Source organism: Phaethon lepturus, unplaced genomic scaffold, assembly GCF_000687285.1.
Source record: "Phaethon lepturus isolate BGI_N335 unplaced genomic scaffold, ASM68728v1 scaffold207, whole genome shotgun sequence".
NCBI classification, from domain to species: domain Eukaryota; kingdom Metazoa; phylum Chordata; class Aves; order Phaethontiformes; family Phaethontidae; genus Phaethon; species Phaethon lepturus.
Window position 1 is genome coordinate 58,071 of NW_010549533.1, and position 19,762 is coordinate 77,832.

General features: G+C 44.6%; 1 protein-coding gene across 1 annotated transcript in view; it reads left to right on the forward strand.

Moving 5' to 3' along the window:
- The window catches only part of FAT2 (FAT atypical cadherin 2), a 58,353-nt gene that overhangs the window by 30,043 nt on the left and 8,548 nt on the right, over window positions 1-19,762 (forward strand). Inside the window, exons 9-20 of the mRNA XM_010290269.1 lie at window positions 445-655; window positions 1,674-5,726; window positions 7,964-8,160; window positions 8,792-8,945; window positions 9,729-9,962; window positions 10,758-11,147; window positions 12,482-12,696; window positions 13,331-13,468; window positions 14,126-14,269; window positions 14,972-15,169; window positions 16,232-17,039; window positions 17,828-17,973. Coding sequence (XP_010288571.1) covers window positions 445-655; window positions 1,674-5,726; window positions 7,964-8,160; window positions 8,792-8,945; window positions 9,729-9,962; window positions 10,758-11,147; window positions 12,482-12,696; window positions 13,331-13,468; window positions 14,126-14,269; window positions 14,972-15,169; window positions 16,232-17,039; window positions 17,828-17,973 — 6,888 coding nt within the window. The remainder of the gene's footprint in view (window positions 1-444; window positions 656-1,673; window positions 5,727-7,963; window positions 8,161-8,791; window positions 8,946-9,728; window positions 9,963-10,757; window positions 11,148-12,481; window positions 12,697-13,330; window positions 13,469-14,125; window positions 14,270-14,971; window positions 15,170-16,231; window positions 17,040-17,827; window positions 17,974-19,762) is intronic.

Consider the following 19,762-nt stretch of genomic DNA (forward strand, 5'->3'; position numbering starts at 1 on the left):
TGAGTCCATCAGCTTCTCCGGGATATGTGGGTCAAATGGAGAAATTCAAACTGGTTCTAGTCTTTAATGGAGGAGTTGTCTAGAATAACAGGGAAGAGGAAAGCAGGGTGTTAACCTTTACTATATAACCATCCTGGATAAATCTAGGAAACACCCTGTTTTCCTCTAACCATGTGCTGAGCCCAACACGTGCTAATTTCACTGGAGGGCCACTGGATTCTTGTACAAGAAACCACAGTGGATAATTGTTAATGTTTGGTTTCAAGTCCAAGGCTGAGTTTTGGTGCTGAAACTTACAGGCTCATTCCCACCCAAGAGATTGGTACCACTGAAACATGCCACCCTCTATAAGACTCATGATGAGCTACGTGGAAGCCTGATGCAGGAAAGGCTGCCTACTACATGCCCTGATGTGACTATACCTGCTCTTCCTCTGTCATTCAGGTACGAGACCAGGAGGTCCCCATCAAGAGGAACTTTGTTCGGGTCATCATCCATGTGGAGAACTGCAACCTTCACCCTCCACAGTTCAGCAACATCCATTATGAAGCAGCAGTGCTGGACTCAGCAGTGCTGGGCACAGAGGTTATACAAGTCAGAGCCCTTGATGAGGACCAAGGAGCCAACGCTGAAATCCACTACTCCCTTCAAGCAGGTGCGAGCCATGCAACAAGACAGTTTAGGCTATGAACATGCCTGCATTTCCATGTTCTAGCTAGTGGTCAGACAGTTGACCAGCTTTCTCTAGCTGTTGCAAAGAACAGTAAATGGCTGCACATTGATAAAATGTAATTTTTTTCCTATCCAGAGGAAATCTAGAGCAAGCAGGTAATTTCCGTATTATGGAAATTTCCGTATTATGGAAAAAGCATCATTCCTTAGGAAGACTGTTCAATGTTGAGTCATTGGTCTAAGAAAAAATGTGACTGGACAAGTTAGTACAACTTAAAATCTTCTTTTCCCTTCCATGGGAACTGAGGGAGAGATCCTTGTCAGGTTGTTAGGAAAAAGTACTCCCATTCCCACAGCAGCCATCATCACTTTCACCAGTTCATTCTACAAAGAAATACACCCTTGAGGAAAGGTGAGCACCCTCTCAGCATTAGCTGATGGTCGTTTGGGCTCATACAAGCTCACTGGGCTTGTATGTAAGTATTTTATTATTCACTCTAGGGGTTAAAACTTAAATATTTATGGCTGTGCCACACTGCTTATTTAGCAGGTAAATTCTTCGCAGGAGACAAGCCATCCTTTGCTCCATCTTTCTCACTGCAATTTAGATCAAGGACTGAGGAATTTAATTGCTCCTGAAGTATTGCTAATTATAAGCATGACAGGGCTTGAAGCAACTAGTACAGCCTGCGTTACCATGTTCTGCACACGAGGCAAAAGCTTCAAGCACATGCTCTACCACCACTAAATATGCTCAAATTAGAAGGGTATTTATCTTTAATTTACATTTTGATTGATTTAAAAGTTAGCTCGTAGATCTCAATGGGTTCATTGTTGTTAGAATGAAAATTATTTAGAAATTAATGAAGATTGTTGTCTTCCAGTGAAAGAAACAGATGTTAATTAGGTCTGAAATAAGGAGCATCTATGGAAAAGAGGTTCAGAAAACCAAAACCAGTAGGGTGTATGCATTCTTCACTTTGTAATTTCTCTTCTTGCAGGTAATGGGGAAGGTTTCTTCAGCATCGACCCATATTCTGGAATTATTACAGTTGCCCAGAAACTGGACCCATCCAGGCAGGAGCGATTTACTCTTATTGTAAAGGCAGAAGATCAGGGGTTTCCCCAGCTTAAAGATTCTGCTACAGTACACGTCCGCATTAGACCCTCTGATCGAACTCCTCCAAAATTTCCAGAGGCCGAATACATCACAGAGATCAGTGAATCCACTGCTGTTGGTACTCCTCTGATCCAGGTTTCAGCCACAAGCTTGTCACCAGTCAGCTATGAAATAAAAGATGGAAATGGAGATGGAGTGTTCTCTATGAACTATCAGTCAGGCCTTATTTCCACTCAGAAGAGCTTAGATTTTGAGCAGGTATCCTTTTACCAGTTGAAAGTCCGTGGCACGAACATGGCTGGAGCATTTATGGACACAATGATACTTATCTATGTCATAGATGAAAATGACAATGTGCCTGTCTTCATTAAGCCTTCCTTCGTTGGCTGGATCATGGAGAATGCTCCATCACAAAGCATGGTTCTGGATGAAAACAATGCTCCCCTTGTGACCCATGCAACAGATGCTGATCAAGACTCCAATGCTCTGCTGGTCTATGAGATTTTGGAACCAGAGGCACTGAAATATTTCACAGTAGATCCCAGCACAGGGACGCTTACCAGTCGTGCTGATATAGACTATGAGCTCACCCCAGTTTTCCACTTCAGTGTACATGTGCATGACAGTGGAAGTCCCAGCTTATTTGCACCCAAGCCAGCCAAGGTCACAATCCATGTTAAGGATGTGAATGATTCACCTCCAGTCTTTTTCAAAGACATTTATGAGCTTTCTGTCTTACTACCTGCCCACCCAGGGATGGAGCTTTTGTCAGTGCAGGCAAAGGATGCGGATTCAGAGGTAACCTACAGCATTGTGGAAGGGAACCTTGATAATGCTTTCTATATTCATCCACTCACAGGTCTCGTCTCCATTCTTAATGCTACTGGCCTAGGACGCTATCGTGAACTCACAGTCAGAGCTGGTGATGGCTTGTATAAGAGTACTGCTCTGGTTAAGCTAAACTTAACTCAAGCACAAGGTACTGGCTTAAAATTTGATCAAGACATATATACAGCAACCGTGATGGAGAACTCTACAGATGAGAAGACTCTCACTGTTCTTGGGGTCAAGGGATATCAGCTAAATGAACCACTTTTCTATTCACTTTTGAATGGAAAGGAAAGATTCAAAATGATCCAGGCGTCTGGAGTACTCCAGACCAAGGGTGTGAAATTTGACCGCGAAACACAAGACATGCACGAGGTAGCTGTGGAAGTGAAGGACAATAGGAAACCACCAAGAGTGTCCCAAGCCACAGTCAAGGTTTATGTAGAGGACATCAATGACAATCCACCACAGTTTGAGAACGTGCCATATTACACCTCGGTGCAGGATGGCACAGAGCCAGGTGACGTGCTTTTTCAGGTGTCAGCAACAGACAAAGACATAGGGGATAATGGAGCCATTACCTACTCATTTGCAGAGGAGTACAAATACTTTTGGATTGACCCCTACCTTGGAGACATCTCACTTAAAAAGCCTCTTGATTATCAAGCTTTAAATAAATACAACCTCCGAGTCATTGCTAAGGACAAAGGTGAGCCTCCCCTCCGTGCTGAAGAGGAGGTTGTGATCAGTGTGAGGAACAAAACCAACCCTCTGTTCCAAAGTTTGTACTACCGAGTGAAAGTGCCAGAAAACATCCCCCTGTACACATCTATCCTCCACATACAGGCTCGCAGCCCTGAAGGCTTGCGCCTCATCTACAACATTGTGGAAGAAGACTCCCTGAAACTGTTCAGCACTGACTTCAAAACTGGTGTCCTTACTGTAACAGGCCAGCTGGACTACGAGCTAGAGACAAAACACACGTTCACCGTTAGAGCCACAGACACAGCGCTAGGATCTTTTTCAGAAGCCAGGGTAGAGGTGGAGGTAGAGGACATTAATGACAACCCCCCCATATTTTCTCAGATCATCTACATGGCATCTGTCTCAGAGAGTTTGCCAGCACAGACCCCTGTTGTCCAGCTCTTTGCTTCTGACAAGGATTCAGGCAGAAACAAAGTGGTCTCCTATCAGATCTTGGATGATGGTTCAGATGCTATCAAGTTCTTTAATATTGATGCCAGCACAGGGCAAATAACAACGGCTCAAGCACTTGATTATGAAAAAAATCAACAGTTTCGCCTGAAAGTGAGAGCTGCAGATCATGGGATGCCTCCACTTAGCAGTGATGCCCTGGTAATTGTAGATGTGACAGACATCAATGACAATCCCCCTGAGTTCAGCCAGCTTCAGTATGAAGCCAAGGTAAGCGAAATGGCTACGTGCGGGCACATCGTGATAAAAGTCCAGGCCCTGGACCCTGACAGCGGAGACACCACACGACTGGAATACGTGATACTCTCAGGCAATGACAATAGGCATTTCACTATCAACAGCACTTCTGGAATAATATCCATGTTCAACCGCTGCAAAAAGGACTTGGAGTCATCTTACAATCTCAGAGTTTCTGCTTCAGATGGAGTCTTCAAGAGTACTGTGCCTGTGTATATCAATACCACAAATGCCAACAAATACAGCCCCTCTTTTCAGCAGAATGTGTACGAGGCAGAACTGGCAGAAAATGCTGAGATAGGTACCAAAGTGATTGAGCTACTGGCTATTGACCCAGACGGTGGCCCATATGGCACCATAGACTATACCATCATAAACAAACTCGCCCATGAGAAGTTTTCCATAGACAATAAAGGCCGTATTGCCACACTGCAAAAACTGGACAGGGAAAATTCAACAGAGCGAGTCATTGCCATTAAAGTCATGGCCAAGGACGGGGGTGGGAAGGTGGCATTCTGCACTGTCAAAATAATCCTTACAGATGAGAATGACAACCCACCTCAGTTCAAAGCCTCTGAATACACACTGTCCATTCAGTCCAACGTAAGCAAAGGCTCCCCTGTCATCCAGGTGCTGGCTTATGATGCTGATGAAGGTGCAAATGCAGATGTCATTTACTCCGTTGATTCTGTGGAAGATGTGGCAGAAGACCTTGTGGAGATCAATGCTGCCACTGGGGTTGTTAAGGTCAAGGAGAGCCTTGTTGGTTTAGAAAACAGAGCCTTTAACTTCAAGGTGAAAGCTGAAGATGGCAGACCCCCTTACTGGAACTCCCTTGTCCCAGTGAGTCTTCAGATTGTCCCCAGGGAGGTGACATTGCCAAGGTTTTCTGAGCCTCTTTATACATTCTCTGCATCTGAGGATCTTCCAGAGGGATCAGAAATAGGGTCAGTCAAAGCTTTTGCAGAGGATCCCATCATATACAGCCTGGTGAAGGGAACCACTACAGAAAGTAACAAGGATGAAGTGTTCACACTGGACGAACAAACAGGGGCTTTGAAAATCAAGAAGGCCATGGATCATGAAACCACCAAGTGGTACCAGATTGATGTTATGGCTCACTGCTCACATCAGGAGACTGAGCTGGTCTCTCTGGTTTCTGTGAACATCCAAGTGCAGGATGTCAATGACAACAGACCCGTTTTTGAGGCAGATCCCTACAAAGCTTTTGTCATGGAGAACATGCCATCAGGAACCACAGTCATTCAAGTGACAGCTAATGACCAGGACATGGGAAGTGATGGACAGGTGACCTACAGTCTAGAAGCAGAATCTGGCAACCTCCGAGGACTCTTCACCATTGATGGTGAGAGTGGGTGGATCACCACACTAAAGGAGCTGGACTGTGAAGCTCAGGAGATCTATCGGTTTTATGTGGTGGCTACTGATCATGGCAGGAAAGTCCAGCTCTCTTCCCAAACCCTGGTGGAGGTCACTGTCTCTGATGAAAATGATAATGCTCCACAGTTCACCTCAGATTTCTATAAAGGATCGGTAATTGAGAATGCGGAGCCAGGGCAGGTTGTTGTCACACTGAGTACCATCGACGCAGACATCTCTGAGCAGAACCGGCGGGTCACATGCTACATAACTGGTGAGTTTTTCCTGGCTTTAAATCTTCAGTGAGCAAGAATGGAGTCTCATCTCCAAGTGAGGATTTGATACTTTGTCTTACAGAATATTAATAGAGAAATAACGTTATATTGACAGTCCTATCAGAAGCAGGAGATGAAGCCTGAGCTCTGTCATGAGTCAGACTCTTTAGTTAGTCTGGTGCATCCAAAACTCTTTAGTAACTAACTGCAGTGGGTGGAATTGTCATTAAAATAACTATCTCACCACTGAATTGTCCTATTTCTTTGGAAATAAATAAATAAAAAATTATATAAAAGTAATTACACTGTAGATATATTTATTTACACTTTCTTAACAGAGGAATAATTAAGACAGTGTAATTGTAAAAACTATTGGAAGGACAGAAGCGGTGGTACAGCAGGAAGAAAAGTTTTTCTCACATAGATACTGTGAACTGTGTTTAAATTCTTTGACCCAGCTTTTTCTCCTGCAAACAGTGGAGTCAGTTTATACATCACACATACATGTAGCCTGCCTGTATTTTTTAATAACTATATATATGCATATAGGATGCATATAACTTTCTGGTATTAAATGTGTTACTTATGAAGCCACTTCAACTCTGACTTAAACAAACAAGTAGACCGCACAAGGCTGCAGTTAACCACTCTGCAGACTGGTGGATATTTGAGACTGTCATGTCAATCTCAATGAAGGTTTTGGCTAACAAGAAATACTAAAGTTGACTTTTGCATCCCTGAAACATCATTTGTGTCAGCTAAAATTAACCACCACTGTAAAACAACAAAAAAGTTATACTGGAATGTTTGTTGTGCATCTGCACAAGTAGAAACTTGATTTCACGGTACTTTTTGACCCCAAAGGGCCTTTCTCAGACCTGAAACAGATACTTCAAATTAAAATGTTTGTTCAAACTCAAATGAGGACTCTTCAGGGTCAAAACATTTAGCCAGATCATGCTGCAGCCTGTTATCTATTATTGTAACCATCCAAAACAGGGGAGGAATGCTGGTACTTTCAATTGGTTTATGGCATGCCTACGTATTTGGAAGCCTTTGAGAGGAAAGACTAAATCCATTGTTGTATTCGCATTTCTGCCATCTTAAAGGTAGTAGTAACTTCCAACTACTTTAAAACTGAAAGAATGCACGCTTATGTTGGTGGTGAATACTGTATGTTCTCTCTGCACTGTACTTATAAGCACGGGTCAAACTCTACCCATAAACATGTAAATACAAGTGCAGTATAGCGTTGCAGCTGAAGAAAGGAGGAGGTGAACATAGAGTGTAGCTTCCCATTGTTCACATACACATTGATTCCAAACACATGGAAACTAAGTCTGAGCATGGGCTGGAGTCTCCCAGCATCAGAAGAAGGGCTCGAAGAGGTCTCGTTGTGCCTCCAGATTCACAACCTCATCATCACAGTGCAAATAAAAGCAGAAAGAGAGTTACTTTACCTGGCTGTGCAAGGCCCCTCAGAGTCTAACGCAAACAAGCCCTGCAGCCAGCTCTCTTCATTGCCTCCCATTACCTAACATGCTCCCTCCTTCTGCCCAACGGCGTGGGTTCAGGGGAGGGCGCCAGCTCCTTGCCAGAAGAGAGGGTTCTCCAGGGGCAGCATCCACTCCATGAGCAGCATGAATCTGGTGGACCAGAGAGTCTGCTTAGTCTGGATTTACCTGTCTCTCATCATGTGGTTCTTACAGAATTGAAAAGTAGCCCCAGAAAGCATAGCTGTATCTTAAACACATCTATAGGTTGAAAGGAAATACAACTATACATAGTACTGTAAGTATAAGATCCAACCAATTTCTGCAGGGTATTTGCAACTCTCGGAGCCCTTTAGCAACATGCACCAAGAAAGACTGACACGCTTTGGGAAGGTGAGACAATGTGGTTTTGAGGCAATGAATATGCACATCTGCAGAACATTACTGAGACATTTTTGCAATCGGGAGGTGTTTCCTCCTTCCAGCCCATTTGTCTCCCCAGTGTAATATGCAGACAGTGAAAAAAAGGAACAGGCAGGGTATTTCTCAGCTGTGCAGGGAGGCATACCAAATGTTCCCCGGCTAGCTGATACACCACAAATGCCCTCTCTGCATCACCACTGCAAGTCCTTCAGCTCTCCTAAAGGACCACCAGTGGACACACCTATATCCCCTTCCCTTACCACTTCTGATTTTCAGTACTCAGTAAATGCCTCTTTTCCTTGCCTCTTGCCCCCTTCTAGAAGGAGATGTACTAGGACAGTTCACAGTTAACCAAATCGAGGGAGAATGGACTATTTCTTCCAAGAAACCTCTGGACAGAGAAGATACAGAGAAATATCTCCTGAAGGTTATGGCCTCCGATGGGAAATTTCAGGCTACCACTGAAGTGGAGATTTTTGTTCTGGATATCAATGACAACAGCCCTGAGTGCGGCCAGGTAAGGCAACTGTTCTGGGACATTGGGAGCACAAGGGGAGTGGCTGGGAAGGAGAAAACATAACAGCAAGGAAGAAAGAACAGAAAGAGTATGTTAAGAGGGTTTGGCTTGTCATAATTCTTCTCACACGATCCTGTTGCTTTGATTATGCTTAGCAATTTTAATTAAGCTGCATGTCAAGCAAGAACATTAAATCTAGCCTCCAAGCATGTTTGCCAGCAGTAAGTGAGCACCTAAGCATTATGAAGGATAATTTTTGGAGATAAACAATGCCAGGAAGCCTCCTGGGTAGGGGCATGTAAATTACAGAGTTTTATATCCTGCTAAGCTGAGAGATTCCCATCAGGAGATTTGTTATTGTAGAGAGCTGATCGCTGGTATGGATGTTACCCATGGTGAGAAAGAACAGAAGTGGTTGCTTCCCAAAGGAGATTCAAAGGCTTGTGTGAAATGAGCTCACTGGTCCCAGTCCACACCTCAGCAGCCAGCAATGGGAGGCACATCTTGTGCCCCTGTAAACCACATGGTTTGTTCTTCTCTACGAAGCTTCTTCTAGTTCATTCCTCCCCATACAAGATGAAGGTATTTTGGAGATGGTTTAGATACCAATGACACCTTCTGTCCTTGACAGCTATTCTATACTGGGAGAGTCTCTGAAGATGCTCTGCCGGGTCTTTTCATTTTGAAAATAACAGCAACCGACCCTGACATTGGCAGCAACGCTCAGATAACGTACAGCCTCCATGGTCCTGGCGCAGAGGAGTTCCGGCTGGGCCCACATACAGGTGAGAGCTGGGAAGTGGGATGCTTTTATCTTCTTTCTCATCCACTCCCAACAAATGCCAGCTCCCAGAATAGCTCAACACTTATCTCCTCTTGAGAAAGCAAAAGGACTGTTCATTCCAGTTCCCCCAAGCTGGGAGGGGATTCCAAACAGGCAGGTTTATTGCAATACAGTGTAGGAGAGTGAGCTCTGCATCTTCCTGCTAGCTTTCTTCACAGATGTTGGCATTAGCATTGTTAAAACGAAGGGCAGACACTGCTGCTAACAGCCAGGTCTCAAGGAGGAGTGATCAGCAAGTATTACAGTGCTGGCTTGAGCCAAAGACCTAAGTTCTAAACTCTTATCTGGTCTTGGGACAGTATATTTGTCCAAAGGTTCCCTCCTTTCCAAAAAGACACGATGATCATTCTAGAGATCACTTGGGGTTCATTACAACACAGAAAGTTTAATGCAGCAGGGTTTATAAAAGTGTTTAGAAGTACAATTTATTTATGAGCACATTTATCCCATGACGGCATCCCTCACATGAAGTCACGCATCCCTGCGCGACTCGCAGGACTTCCCGTGCCAAGCCCTGCCAGGGCACTGGCTGGCAGCGATCTGAGAACAGCCCCAAGCAATGTGGTGTGGACACTCCACCACTATTAGCTGGATTACAAACGCTCTTCAAACTCAGTCTGTTGTCTCCCATGGTGCATCCAGGAAGGTAGCATGCTTGAAGCTCTCTGAACTGTCCTAGGCTGCAGTTGCAGAAGACAAAACCATCTCCTGTTCTTTCCAACAGGGGAACTGACCACATCTGCACCTCTCGACCGTGAACAGAAACCTACATACCATCTTGTTGCCAAAGCAACTGATGGTGGAGGCCGCTCCTGCCAGGCAGATATAATGCTGATCATAGAGGATACAAATGACAATGCACCGAGATTCTTCCCCAGTCACTGCGCCGTGGCTGTTTTTGACAACACTACAACAAAGACACCCATCGCCGTGGTTGCTGCCAGGGACCTTGATGAAGGTGAGTCAGAATGGGATTTAATTTTTAGTAGAGTTCATCCTTCATCCTTAATAGAAACCTTTGAAACCTAGGGAAGGGCTGCAGCGATGGACATAGATGATTGAATCTTGGCGAAGATGTGCCTGGATCTCATCACTGACATGTTCTTGACTAGCAGGTTGGCATCAGAGTTTTTGTGACCTTGTAGGAAGTTCAATACCAGCAAAGGCAGACTTCAAGAACACGCTCAGTAGCTGTAACCATGATGCATGGTGCAAGCTGACACACGGTTTGTCTGGGATCCAAACTGGACAGAAAATTTATCAAAGATGGAGATCAAGAATGAGCGTAGTAAGGAAAAAAGGAGCTTTAGATCTGGATGGGGTAGGTTATATGGATGAAAAGGTCCTTCTGAAGACACAAAGATTTTCAGAAACATAGGTAAAGCTCCTAAGAAAGGAGCTTTTAATAAATCTCTCAAGCAAAGACTGAATTTACATTAACAGAGAAGCAAGATCATATTTATCTGTTTTAGAAGCAGATATGAAGGGAAATGAAGTTTAAAACCAAGGGAATTAAAAATCGGAAGCACTAGTAAATACAGACAGGTGATGCTGATGGATGATGGTGAGGGTGACTAAATGTCTGAACCTCCAGATGGACAGGAGCACAGTTGATGTTCACACAGCCTCCATTTTTCCTAGAAATGTAAGGTTATTTAGGTACACATAGTTCTAATGGATTAAAAAAAATAATAATTAAAACTGCAGCATTCCTACCCATGAATTAAACGCAGCCTGTACCTTATCCTTCCAGGTCTCAACGCTGAGGTGGTCTATTCTCTCCCTGACTCTGCCGATGGACACTTTTCAATCGAGGAAACCACAGGGGTGATCCGCCTGGAAAAGCCTCTGAAGGATTCCCAGCACTCGGCATTTGAGTTGACAGTCTGTGCTACTGACCGGGGCACCCCAGAGCCCCTCTCTGCTCTCGGCACTGTCACTGTGTCTGTTGTGGATCTAAATGAGTATCTGCCAGTTTTCCTGGCCCCTGAATATGTGGCCATGGTAAAAGAAGATGTGGCCGTAGGTACAGAGGTCCTCAACTTGTCAGCATTGACAAGGGACAATTCAGAAAACACAGAGATCAAGTATGAAATTGTGAATGGCAACGACCATGGGAAATTTCAGCTCAACTCAAACACAGGTAAGGTGGTGTCATGCCCAAGCAGGTCCAGGTGGACCCAACATCAAAGTCTGTCCTTGTATACGTCTTCTCTAGTTCTTCTTCATTTGGCTTGCACTTCTGCTCTCCTCTGTCTTTAGCCAGCACAAGGGTAGGCATACAGTCTTCTCTTCTACCCTAAATTTTGCCAGCCAAGTCACTTAAAGCGTGATCCAACTCTTATTGAAATTGATGGAAAGATTCCTATTATGTGTCTGTAATCTGAGATGGGTTCACAGGAATGAGGAATACATGGAGAACAAGATGGGGAAATATTTCCACTTCAAAATGCAGAAGTTGATTTCATTTTTAAAAAATCTCTCCATCTTAATCTCACATGGAACCTTTAGCCCAGGGTAGCAGACAGGTTTATTAGGTAGCACTCAATGAATGCGGGTAATACCAATCTATTAACCATGAGCAGGTGTTGAGCCAGGTTTACTAGCCAAATAAAGCACTGCTCTGTTTGCACAGTGATCTGATAAGAGCTGTTATCGGAAAGCCAATGATATCCCTGAAATAAGCCTTTGGCTGCGTCATCAACAGCTTTCTGCCCTTGGCTGTATCATCCTCATCCACAGTTCCTTCCTCAGCTTCTCTGTCCCCAAGGCTTTTGCTAACTTTTCTGCACCAATCTTCTTATGAGTTTGTACATTTTAAAAGACACAGAACAGTGTCATTTCCAGAGAATAATTTTGTGACTTTTTCAGTGCTGAACTCAGGAAAGCATTCATTGAAGTACACAGGCACATTCTGTCCTTTTTTTTTTTTCTTTCACTTTATGTCTCTAGTCCCTGTTCCTCGCTCTTTTTTTGAGATTAACAGCGTCCTCCTTTCTGTGTTGCATCCCAAGCCTCACTTACAAATCACAGCATCTTGACACACATCTGTTTCTCTTGTACAACTCTGCATCTACATCTCACACCTTTTCATCCTGCCTGTGACACAGTTCAGTGATGTCCTACTACTGCCTTGGTCACAGCTTTCAATAGAGCTGTTCGGCTCTGATCTTATTTTGTCCCAGATCTCCTCCAATCAAGATTCCTGGATACCTTCCAGAATGAGAGTTTATTTCATCTCTTCAAACACTTGCTACCAGAATAAGGCAGGTTATGGCAGAATCATCTCAATTATATTTTGGTTTATGTGATGCCATGTCTTTCAATATCCTGATTTAACCAGTCAAAGCTAGGTCAACAGCACCTTTTCAGCTGGCAGTTTGGCAATCATCTCAGTATGTCTCCAGTATTCCAAGAAATCTCATGTGCCATTCATTCAAGCATCTTCTGTTGTTTTCTATCCATCTGCCAATGCAGGTACCTTATACATAAATGGGAGCCTGGACTTTGAAGCGAGTCACGAGTATTACTTATCCATCGAGGGAACAAGGAAGGGCTCAGCTTCTCTCAGCGATGTGACCATGGTGGTCATCAACATAACTGACATTAATGACCATGCACCAGAGTTCATCCAAGACCCTTACTTTGCTGATATCCGGGAGGATGCTGCAATTGGAGAAACCATCCTCACGGTATGATTATGAACCGGGCCAGATGTCTTTACCTATTCTTTTACTTGTGCTATGCATTTTTACTCTTCTTTTGCACTTTACTTTTCCTTGGACACAGCCATATCAGTGAGTTTGTAACATTCAACATCTAAGAATTAAACATCACTTTAAAAAGGGATGATTGCCAGAATTCCTGACACTCCATAGACAGAGACAGCACTTTGCCTTAGAAGACATCTTTAAGTGGAAGCTTGAGATGCCTAAGGGGGGGGTCAGGAGCTTTGAGGACCTCCCAAGAGAGTTAACATGCCTGCAGAAGGCCAATACCCTTGCAACCTGAGGAAGGCAGAGGATTCCTTGGGCAGAATAGTGGAGCCCAAGGCATACCCATGTCGAGTTCCCTGCTCAGCTGGTGTTACCATTACAAGGGTGGTAAAGTCAGGAAAGAGACAATGATAAAGGCATTGTTGTAGCTTTGAGTTTTGTCTTGAAAAAAACCTAATGAATAACATTTATGTAAACCAACTTCCCCCTTCTTCCTCATTTGAGGCAAGTGCAAACCAGTATCCTTAAGTGACAAGGAGGTCCTGCCCCCATTCCTCCATTGCAAGGCTTTTTTGGGCCAGGAGGCCTAGCTTTTTTTTCCTCCTAACAGGTGTCAGCTGATGACTTGGATGGAGCAATGAACAACCAGATCACCTATTCAATCGTGGGAGGGAACCCACTGGGACACTTTGCCATTCAGCCCAAAAATGGGCAGATCAGCATTGCCAAGCATCTGGACAGGGAGGAGGTAAGTTCAATAAAATGGGGACAGGAAGTCTAAAACAGATGTGCCCAAAAAGACTGGGGGAGCACAGTATATTCAGCTACCTCCTGTTTTCTGAATGATCTACTCATAATACCATAAGCAGAAGGCAAGTCTTTCATTCATTCATTTTCTAGACTCACACATACTGCTGTAGGAAGGCTGGGCTTTAGGGAGGGCAATATAGCCTTCAGTGCTCACAGCTCTGGGCTGTGGTCTGCTCCACTGGTGCTTCAAGCTGGCTGGGTGAGAGTCAGCCCCAAACGGGAAACCAGCATGGTTGGTTTCTGCTTCTCTGCATCAAAGCATTATAGAAAATAGGTGTGGGGAGGAAATGGAAAGGTCATCTGGACAATCATAAAGCAAGCAGCTCAAACCACTATGGACAGATGTTTGCCCAGCTTGGTCTCATCCATCTTTGGCAAGTTGTTTCCATTCTTTTCAACTATTGTGAGGCTAATTTTCTTCAGCAACGTGCTTTGAGATTTATGGATGGAGAGCCTTAGTCAAGAGCAAAGCTATTGCTATGGTGCAATGCATGGCCTCAAGCATTTTCACAAGCTGCAGCAGAGTAAAACTTCAATGTGAAAAAGCCACCATTCCTCTATTTCTCCAAGTAAACATACACTATAAATCCTCCAGATCCCCAGCTATTCCCTGACAGTTCGAGCCACAGACAACGGTCACCCTGCTCAGTTCAGTGATGTTGCTGTGCGTGTCCATGTGTCTGATGTCAATGACAACCCTCCTCGCTTCTTCCAGCTCAACTACAGTGTGGTGGTACAGGTAAGCTGGGAGACGGTTTGTTCTCCCAGTCCATCTCACGGTACTAAGGTACTCTTGCATGGGCTGCTGTTGGAGCAAAGGGGTGAGTCAGTGAAGAAGCATGCTATTGCTTTGTGCTCACTTCCACAAAGAACTGGTAGCATCTGCAGGGACAGATATTCTGCCAACAGATGCCATTTTCTCTTTCCAATAGCTTTGGGCACCTCCTGGCCTTTCAGTACAGTGAGTGCAGAGCATTTCACACCTTCCAAGCCTGACTAGCAGCCCCCTTCTGCCTTGCAATTGTCTATGTCTACACCACAACATAAAGAGCAGACCCAAGTACAGGGTCAAGTATCGTCATGTCTGCTGGATGCAGTCCAGTGGTCACTTGGACTCATAACACTTATAGCTACTCAGAAAGAAGCACACACAAAACATGCTTTCATCTGCTCCTGTGCTGACATGACTCAAGGAGAAAGCAATGGCGCCAGCTCAACTGCACTTAGCAGCTGCACATGTAATGCCATGAAAGGGAGTCCCTTGTCACCACTGAGTCTCTGCCATTGCTGGCAAGAGTCTCAGTCTGTGTGCACCCGAGATTCACGTGGGGTATGGGATTTGTTACCCTGTTCCTGATCAGCAGCTCTAGGGGCACTGTGGGTTCCCCTGGACCTTTTCTCTGTGCTTGCCTTTCGCCACTAGCATCTTTCCCCATTTCAGGAGAATGCTCCCATGGGTACAAGCGTCCTGGAACTGATTATGAGCGACAGAGACTCCCCAGAAAATGGACCACCGTATTCATTCCAGATCACCCAGGGCAATGATGGGAAGGCTTTTGATGTCACCCAAGATGGTCTGCTGGTGACATCATCTGTCCTGAACAGAAGAATGAAAGAACAGTACCTGTTACAAGTCCAGGTAGAGCCTGCCTTACTGTTCTAGTATCTGAATTCCCCAGCCAGATTTAGTAGTAACAAAATTAGATTAGGATGGCATATCTGGATAGAAACATCTCTGGCTTTGGAGAAATCCAATCCAGGCACAAATAGTGCAGCTTGGAGCCAGCTCCAGAGCTCATTTCTCCACACAGTCTGCCCACAAGAAGCTGGAGGCCAACTTCTTCCTTGATATCATGAGAAACACTCTGTCAGCAGTTTCCTTGGGCAGATGCTTTTCCCAGCATCATTCTAGTGACTTCCAGTTTAAAGTGAGATCTGGATCTGGTCCTACAAACTTTCTCCAATTATCCATGTCATTTAAGAAGTGGTTTAAATTCCTCTTCAAAGAGGATTTCTATTGTTGAAGAGTGAATTAATTATTTTTCAGTAAGGGAAGTCCAGTACAAACAACAGGATAATAACATGTAAAGTATATATGTCTTCAGTAATGGTAGTTGTTCTAAAAGCTAGGTACTATATATTATAAACCTCAATAACTAACAGCCTAAGATTAGGGAGAAACTTATCCTATAATCTGATTATTCGCATTTTTCTATTTTGAGGTTCCTTGACTCACACTAGACAGACATTGTCAGAGGTGGGATACAGGCTTAAATAGTCTGGAAGGTGAGCAAATGTGTTGATGTGCGTAACTGCTTTATATCTTTGTACGCTCAGTTACACATCGAACCCCAAAGATTGGCAGCATCACTAAAGATGATTAATCCTCAGGAAATCAGAGCCACTCAGGTGTGCCTCAGCTGCTGATGAGCGCACACGGAAATGAGTGCAACCCCACTGCTAACAGAAGGCTTCAGTCAGTCTTCGTGCTGGAAGGCATGCTGTCATTTCCCTGGGGCCAGGCAGAGGTCCAACAGTGCTGCAAATTTTTCCCATTCTTTCTTTATTTCCCAACCAGTTTCCACCCATCGCTACCTGCAAGGCACTTTCCTTCGCAAGACATTATCAGTCTATCTAAGTCAGGCGAGGTGACAGTAAGTCAGCATGTGGCTATAACGGATCCTTCTGTTTTCCTTGACAGGTCTCTGACAGCGGTATCCCTCCCCTGTCCTCTTCTGCATTTATAAATATCCAAGTGACTGAGCAGAGCCAGTATGCCCCCTCAGCCCTTCCCCTGGAAATATTCATCACCACCAATGAGGAAGCCTTCCGAGGTGGCGTTCTGGGCAAGATCCATGCCACGGACCGAGACCCCCATGACACGCTGGTGTACACTTTGGTGGCAGAAGTGCCCCAGGAGGGGCTTTTCTCCGTTGGGGCTGCAGATGGGAAGATCATTGCTGGGGACAAGCTTCCCAATGGCCACTATCTTCTGAATGTGACAGTCAGCGATGGTACATTCGTAGCCACCACCACCGTCAACGTCCATGTGTGGTGCTTCACACAGGAGGCCTTGGACAAGGCAGTGGTGCTACACTTCCGCCACATCTCCCCTGAGGAGTTTGTGGGGGACCATTGGCGCAACTTGCAGAGATTTCTGGGAAACATCCTTGTCACTCGGCGCCAAAACATCCACATGGCCAGCTTACAGCCTGCAGCTACCTCTGATGGAGTGGACCTGCTCTTGGCTGTTGGAGAGCCACACGGCTCCTTGTATGAGCCTCGGGTCCTTGCGAATAAGATCACTGTGTCAGCTGGGGAGATGGACCAACTTGTCGGTCTCCGGATGAAGAAGGCAATTCATGTGCCATGTCATGGGCCAGATTGCACCCACCGTGTCTGCAAGGAAACCATTCAGCTGGATCCAGGCATGATGTCTACTTACAGCACAGCCCGACTCAGTGTCCTCACCCCACGGCACACCTTGGAGCAAATCTGTTCTTGCAATGGTGAGCAATCCTTCCTGGTAGCACCTCACACTGTAAACCTGGGCATATTGTGTTTTCCTTCAGTGCACTGTAAAGCACCTGGACTTTCCATGGAATTAAGTTGTCCCAATGACCAGCAATTCTGCCTGCTATTTCAAAGCCAAATCTAAACTCTTAGAGCTTCACTTAGTCTAAGTTTCACTGAGTCTTTTTTATTTATTAATCTCTTATAGCATTTCATTAAATAACAGCAACATCTATCCATGTCATTGGGAAAAGTCACTCATACCTAGCAGATAATGAAGCTCAGTATCAGAATTTCAATCTTTGAGCTCCTGTGTTGATCCTAGAGTCAGCAAAATACAGACTGACAGATAAATTTGAGGAAAGGCAAATAAAGCATATCTGTTTTAATCACTCTAGAATACTTCCAGAAATAAATGGAGGTGCAGGGATAGAGGTTAGCATTACTTGGGTAGGAATGGTAGGAGGATACCATAGAATAACATAAAGAGTTACTAAAGGTGAGGAAATGGATGCTGTAGACCACACTGGGGGCACCTTGGAGGTACTATAGGATAGAAATAGCCAGACTGCTATTGCAGGGTTGTTTTACAGTTGAGTACATATGAAAAAAACTGGGAGCTCCGAATGGGAGCTGTGGCAGATGCAGTGCCCCATGGGTTGCCATGGATGGGACTGTTCCTGGACAGTTATGGTGTCAGGCTGGCAAAAAGAGGCAAGGGTTGATACAGTCCATAGTCTCAAAGCATGACAAAGATGAGACCTTTCATTTATTCTTCTTCCAGGAACGGCTGTGAGGTTTGGGGGCCACAGCTACATTTGGTACCAGCACTCACAGATCGGCTCCTGGCACATGCACTTTCGCCTGAAGACCCACCAGCTGCACGCTGTCATGTTCTACGCTAATGGGACTGACCATGCCACTTTGGAGGTATGTATTGCAATGCGTGGGGATTTTTTTTTACAGCATAAGAGACACCTACCATTTTGGGGAAAGGAATCGTGGAAAGAAGATACAATACTATGTACCCTTAGTAATTCCTCTAGCTAAAATATAAGACTTGGGAAGACCAAGTGAGAGCCAAACACAGTTTGGCAATTGCTGCAACCAAACCTAGTGAATCATTTTTTACATCTGCAAATACACATACTAGTCTCTGGCTTGAAGGCAGCATATCATAGATCTACATCATCATTTTTTCCTTACAGTTTGCTTCTCCATTCCTCTCTTATATGACACTTCTCAAGGCAAAGAATTTACCAGGTGGAATCTTCCCCAGACCGGTCTGCTTCCACTGTAGCAAAGGGCAAAACCTCCCACCAGACTGTAGCAGCAGAGTCAGACTCCCAATGACCACACAAACCATTTGCCAGAACACATTATGGCTCAATCTTAAGGCCACCAAGAGGAGGCAGCCACATTGGGCTAGAAGGTTGGGGTAACACAATAGAGATGAGGAGGGCACAGGTGACCTCTGAGAATGGGAATGATATCACCAGTCTTTACCTGCACCAGAGCACATGCATCTAATCAAACGGACTTCAGATTAAAGGTCCTTTACAGTAATAGAGAGAACAGAAAAAACAAGAGTCTTAAATGTTATTTCTCAACCCCCCACTCTTTTCAACCACTTTCTTTGGGTGGTTTCACTGTTCAAGACACATGCAGAGCCAGGAACATTTCAGTCTGATCACTTTCCTCCTTTGGTTCCACATGAATCAACTCAGCATTCAAAGATCATCTCCTTCTTCCACTTTGGCAACAGGAGAAAAGCAGTAGATGACTAAAGAATAGAGTTTTTGTGTATTCCTCCTCAATTAAAATCTGCCTAATTGGAGACCAAGATCATAAGACATACTTACCAGCTTACAGGGATTTGTCCCTGAGACTAATCAAGTTGAGATCTACACACTGTAACCTACCCGGAAGTGTTCATCCTGTCCCTGAATTCCCTCATCCCTTCTCATGGTTTCACAACCCCATCTTCCTATTTTGAAATACTTTTCTTTCCACAGTTATAAAATACCCACACAGACAGGGAGCTGCAGAGCAGCCAACGCCCAGGGACCGGCCTATAGTACATATTGCAAGCTCCTGCTACCACAGCCATCGTGCCTTAAGAGCAAGAGCAGAGAAACATCATCCATATGTCCTGTACCCATCTCTGAAAGTGACTTTAAGCTGTGTTTTAAAGGGCTGATGAGAAAAACTTAGCCTCTCAAAAAGGCTCTCTAGCTTTCTGCCCTGTCTCTTGGAAGGAGAGTCACCAAGTAGTTCAAGCAGAAGTCCAGCACTCAGGATGGTGCTCAGAAAGGATCAGATGGCAGGAAGTTCTACTGAGCCAGTCCTAACACACAGAGTCAAGGTAGAAAAGATTCATTATTGATGGAGTTCAGTGTCCCCTGATGTCCTGTATCCAGATGTCTCCACAAGCTTTTCCATAGGAAACATTCATAAAGCCTCCACCATAAAGTTGACTGTGAATCATTTCTTCCCTGACTCACTTTATTAACAATATCTTGGAGATCAAACCTTTTCTAGACCTTCTGGCCTGAAAAAACTATAGTCGTCCCTCAAGATTTCAAGCTTTGTGGACTGCAGTATTCTAGGTATGAGCCAAAGCTTTGAAAGAATCATAACTGATAGTTTGTAGATTTTGTGAGTGTAAGTTCTCCCAAGGACATGCATACCATCGCCATTCCAATCCCTGAGCTCTCCC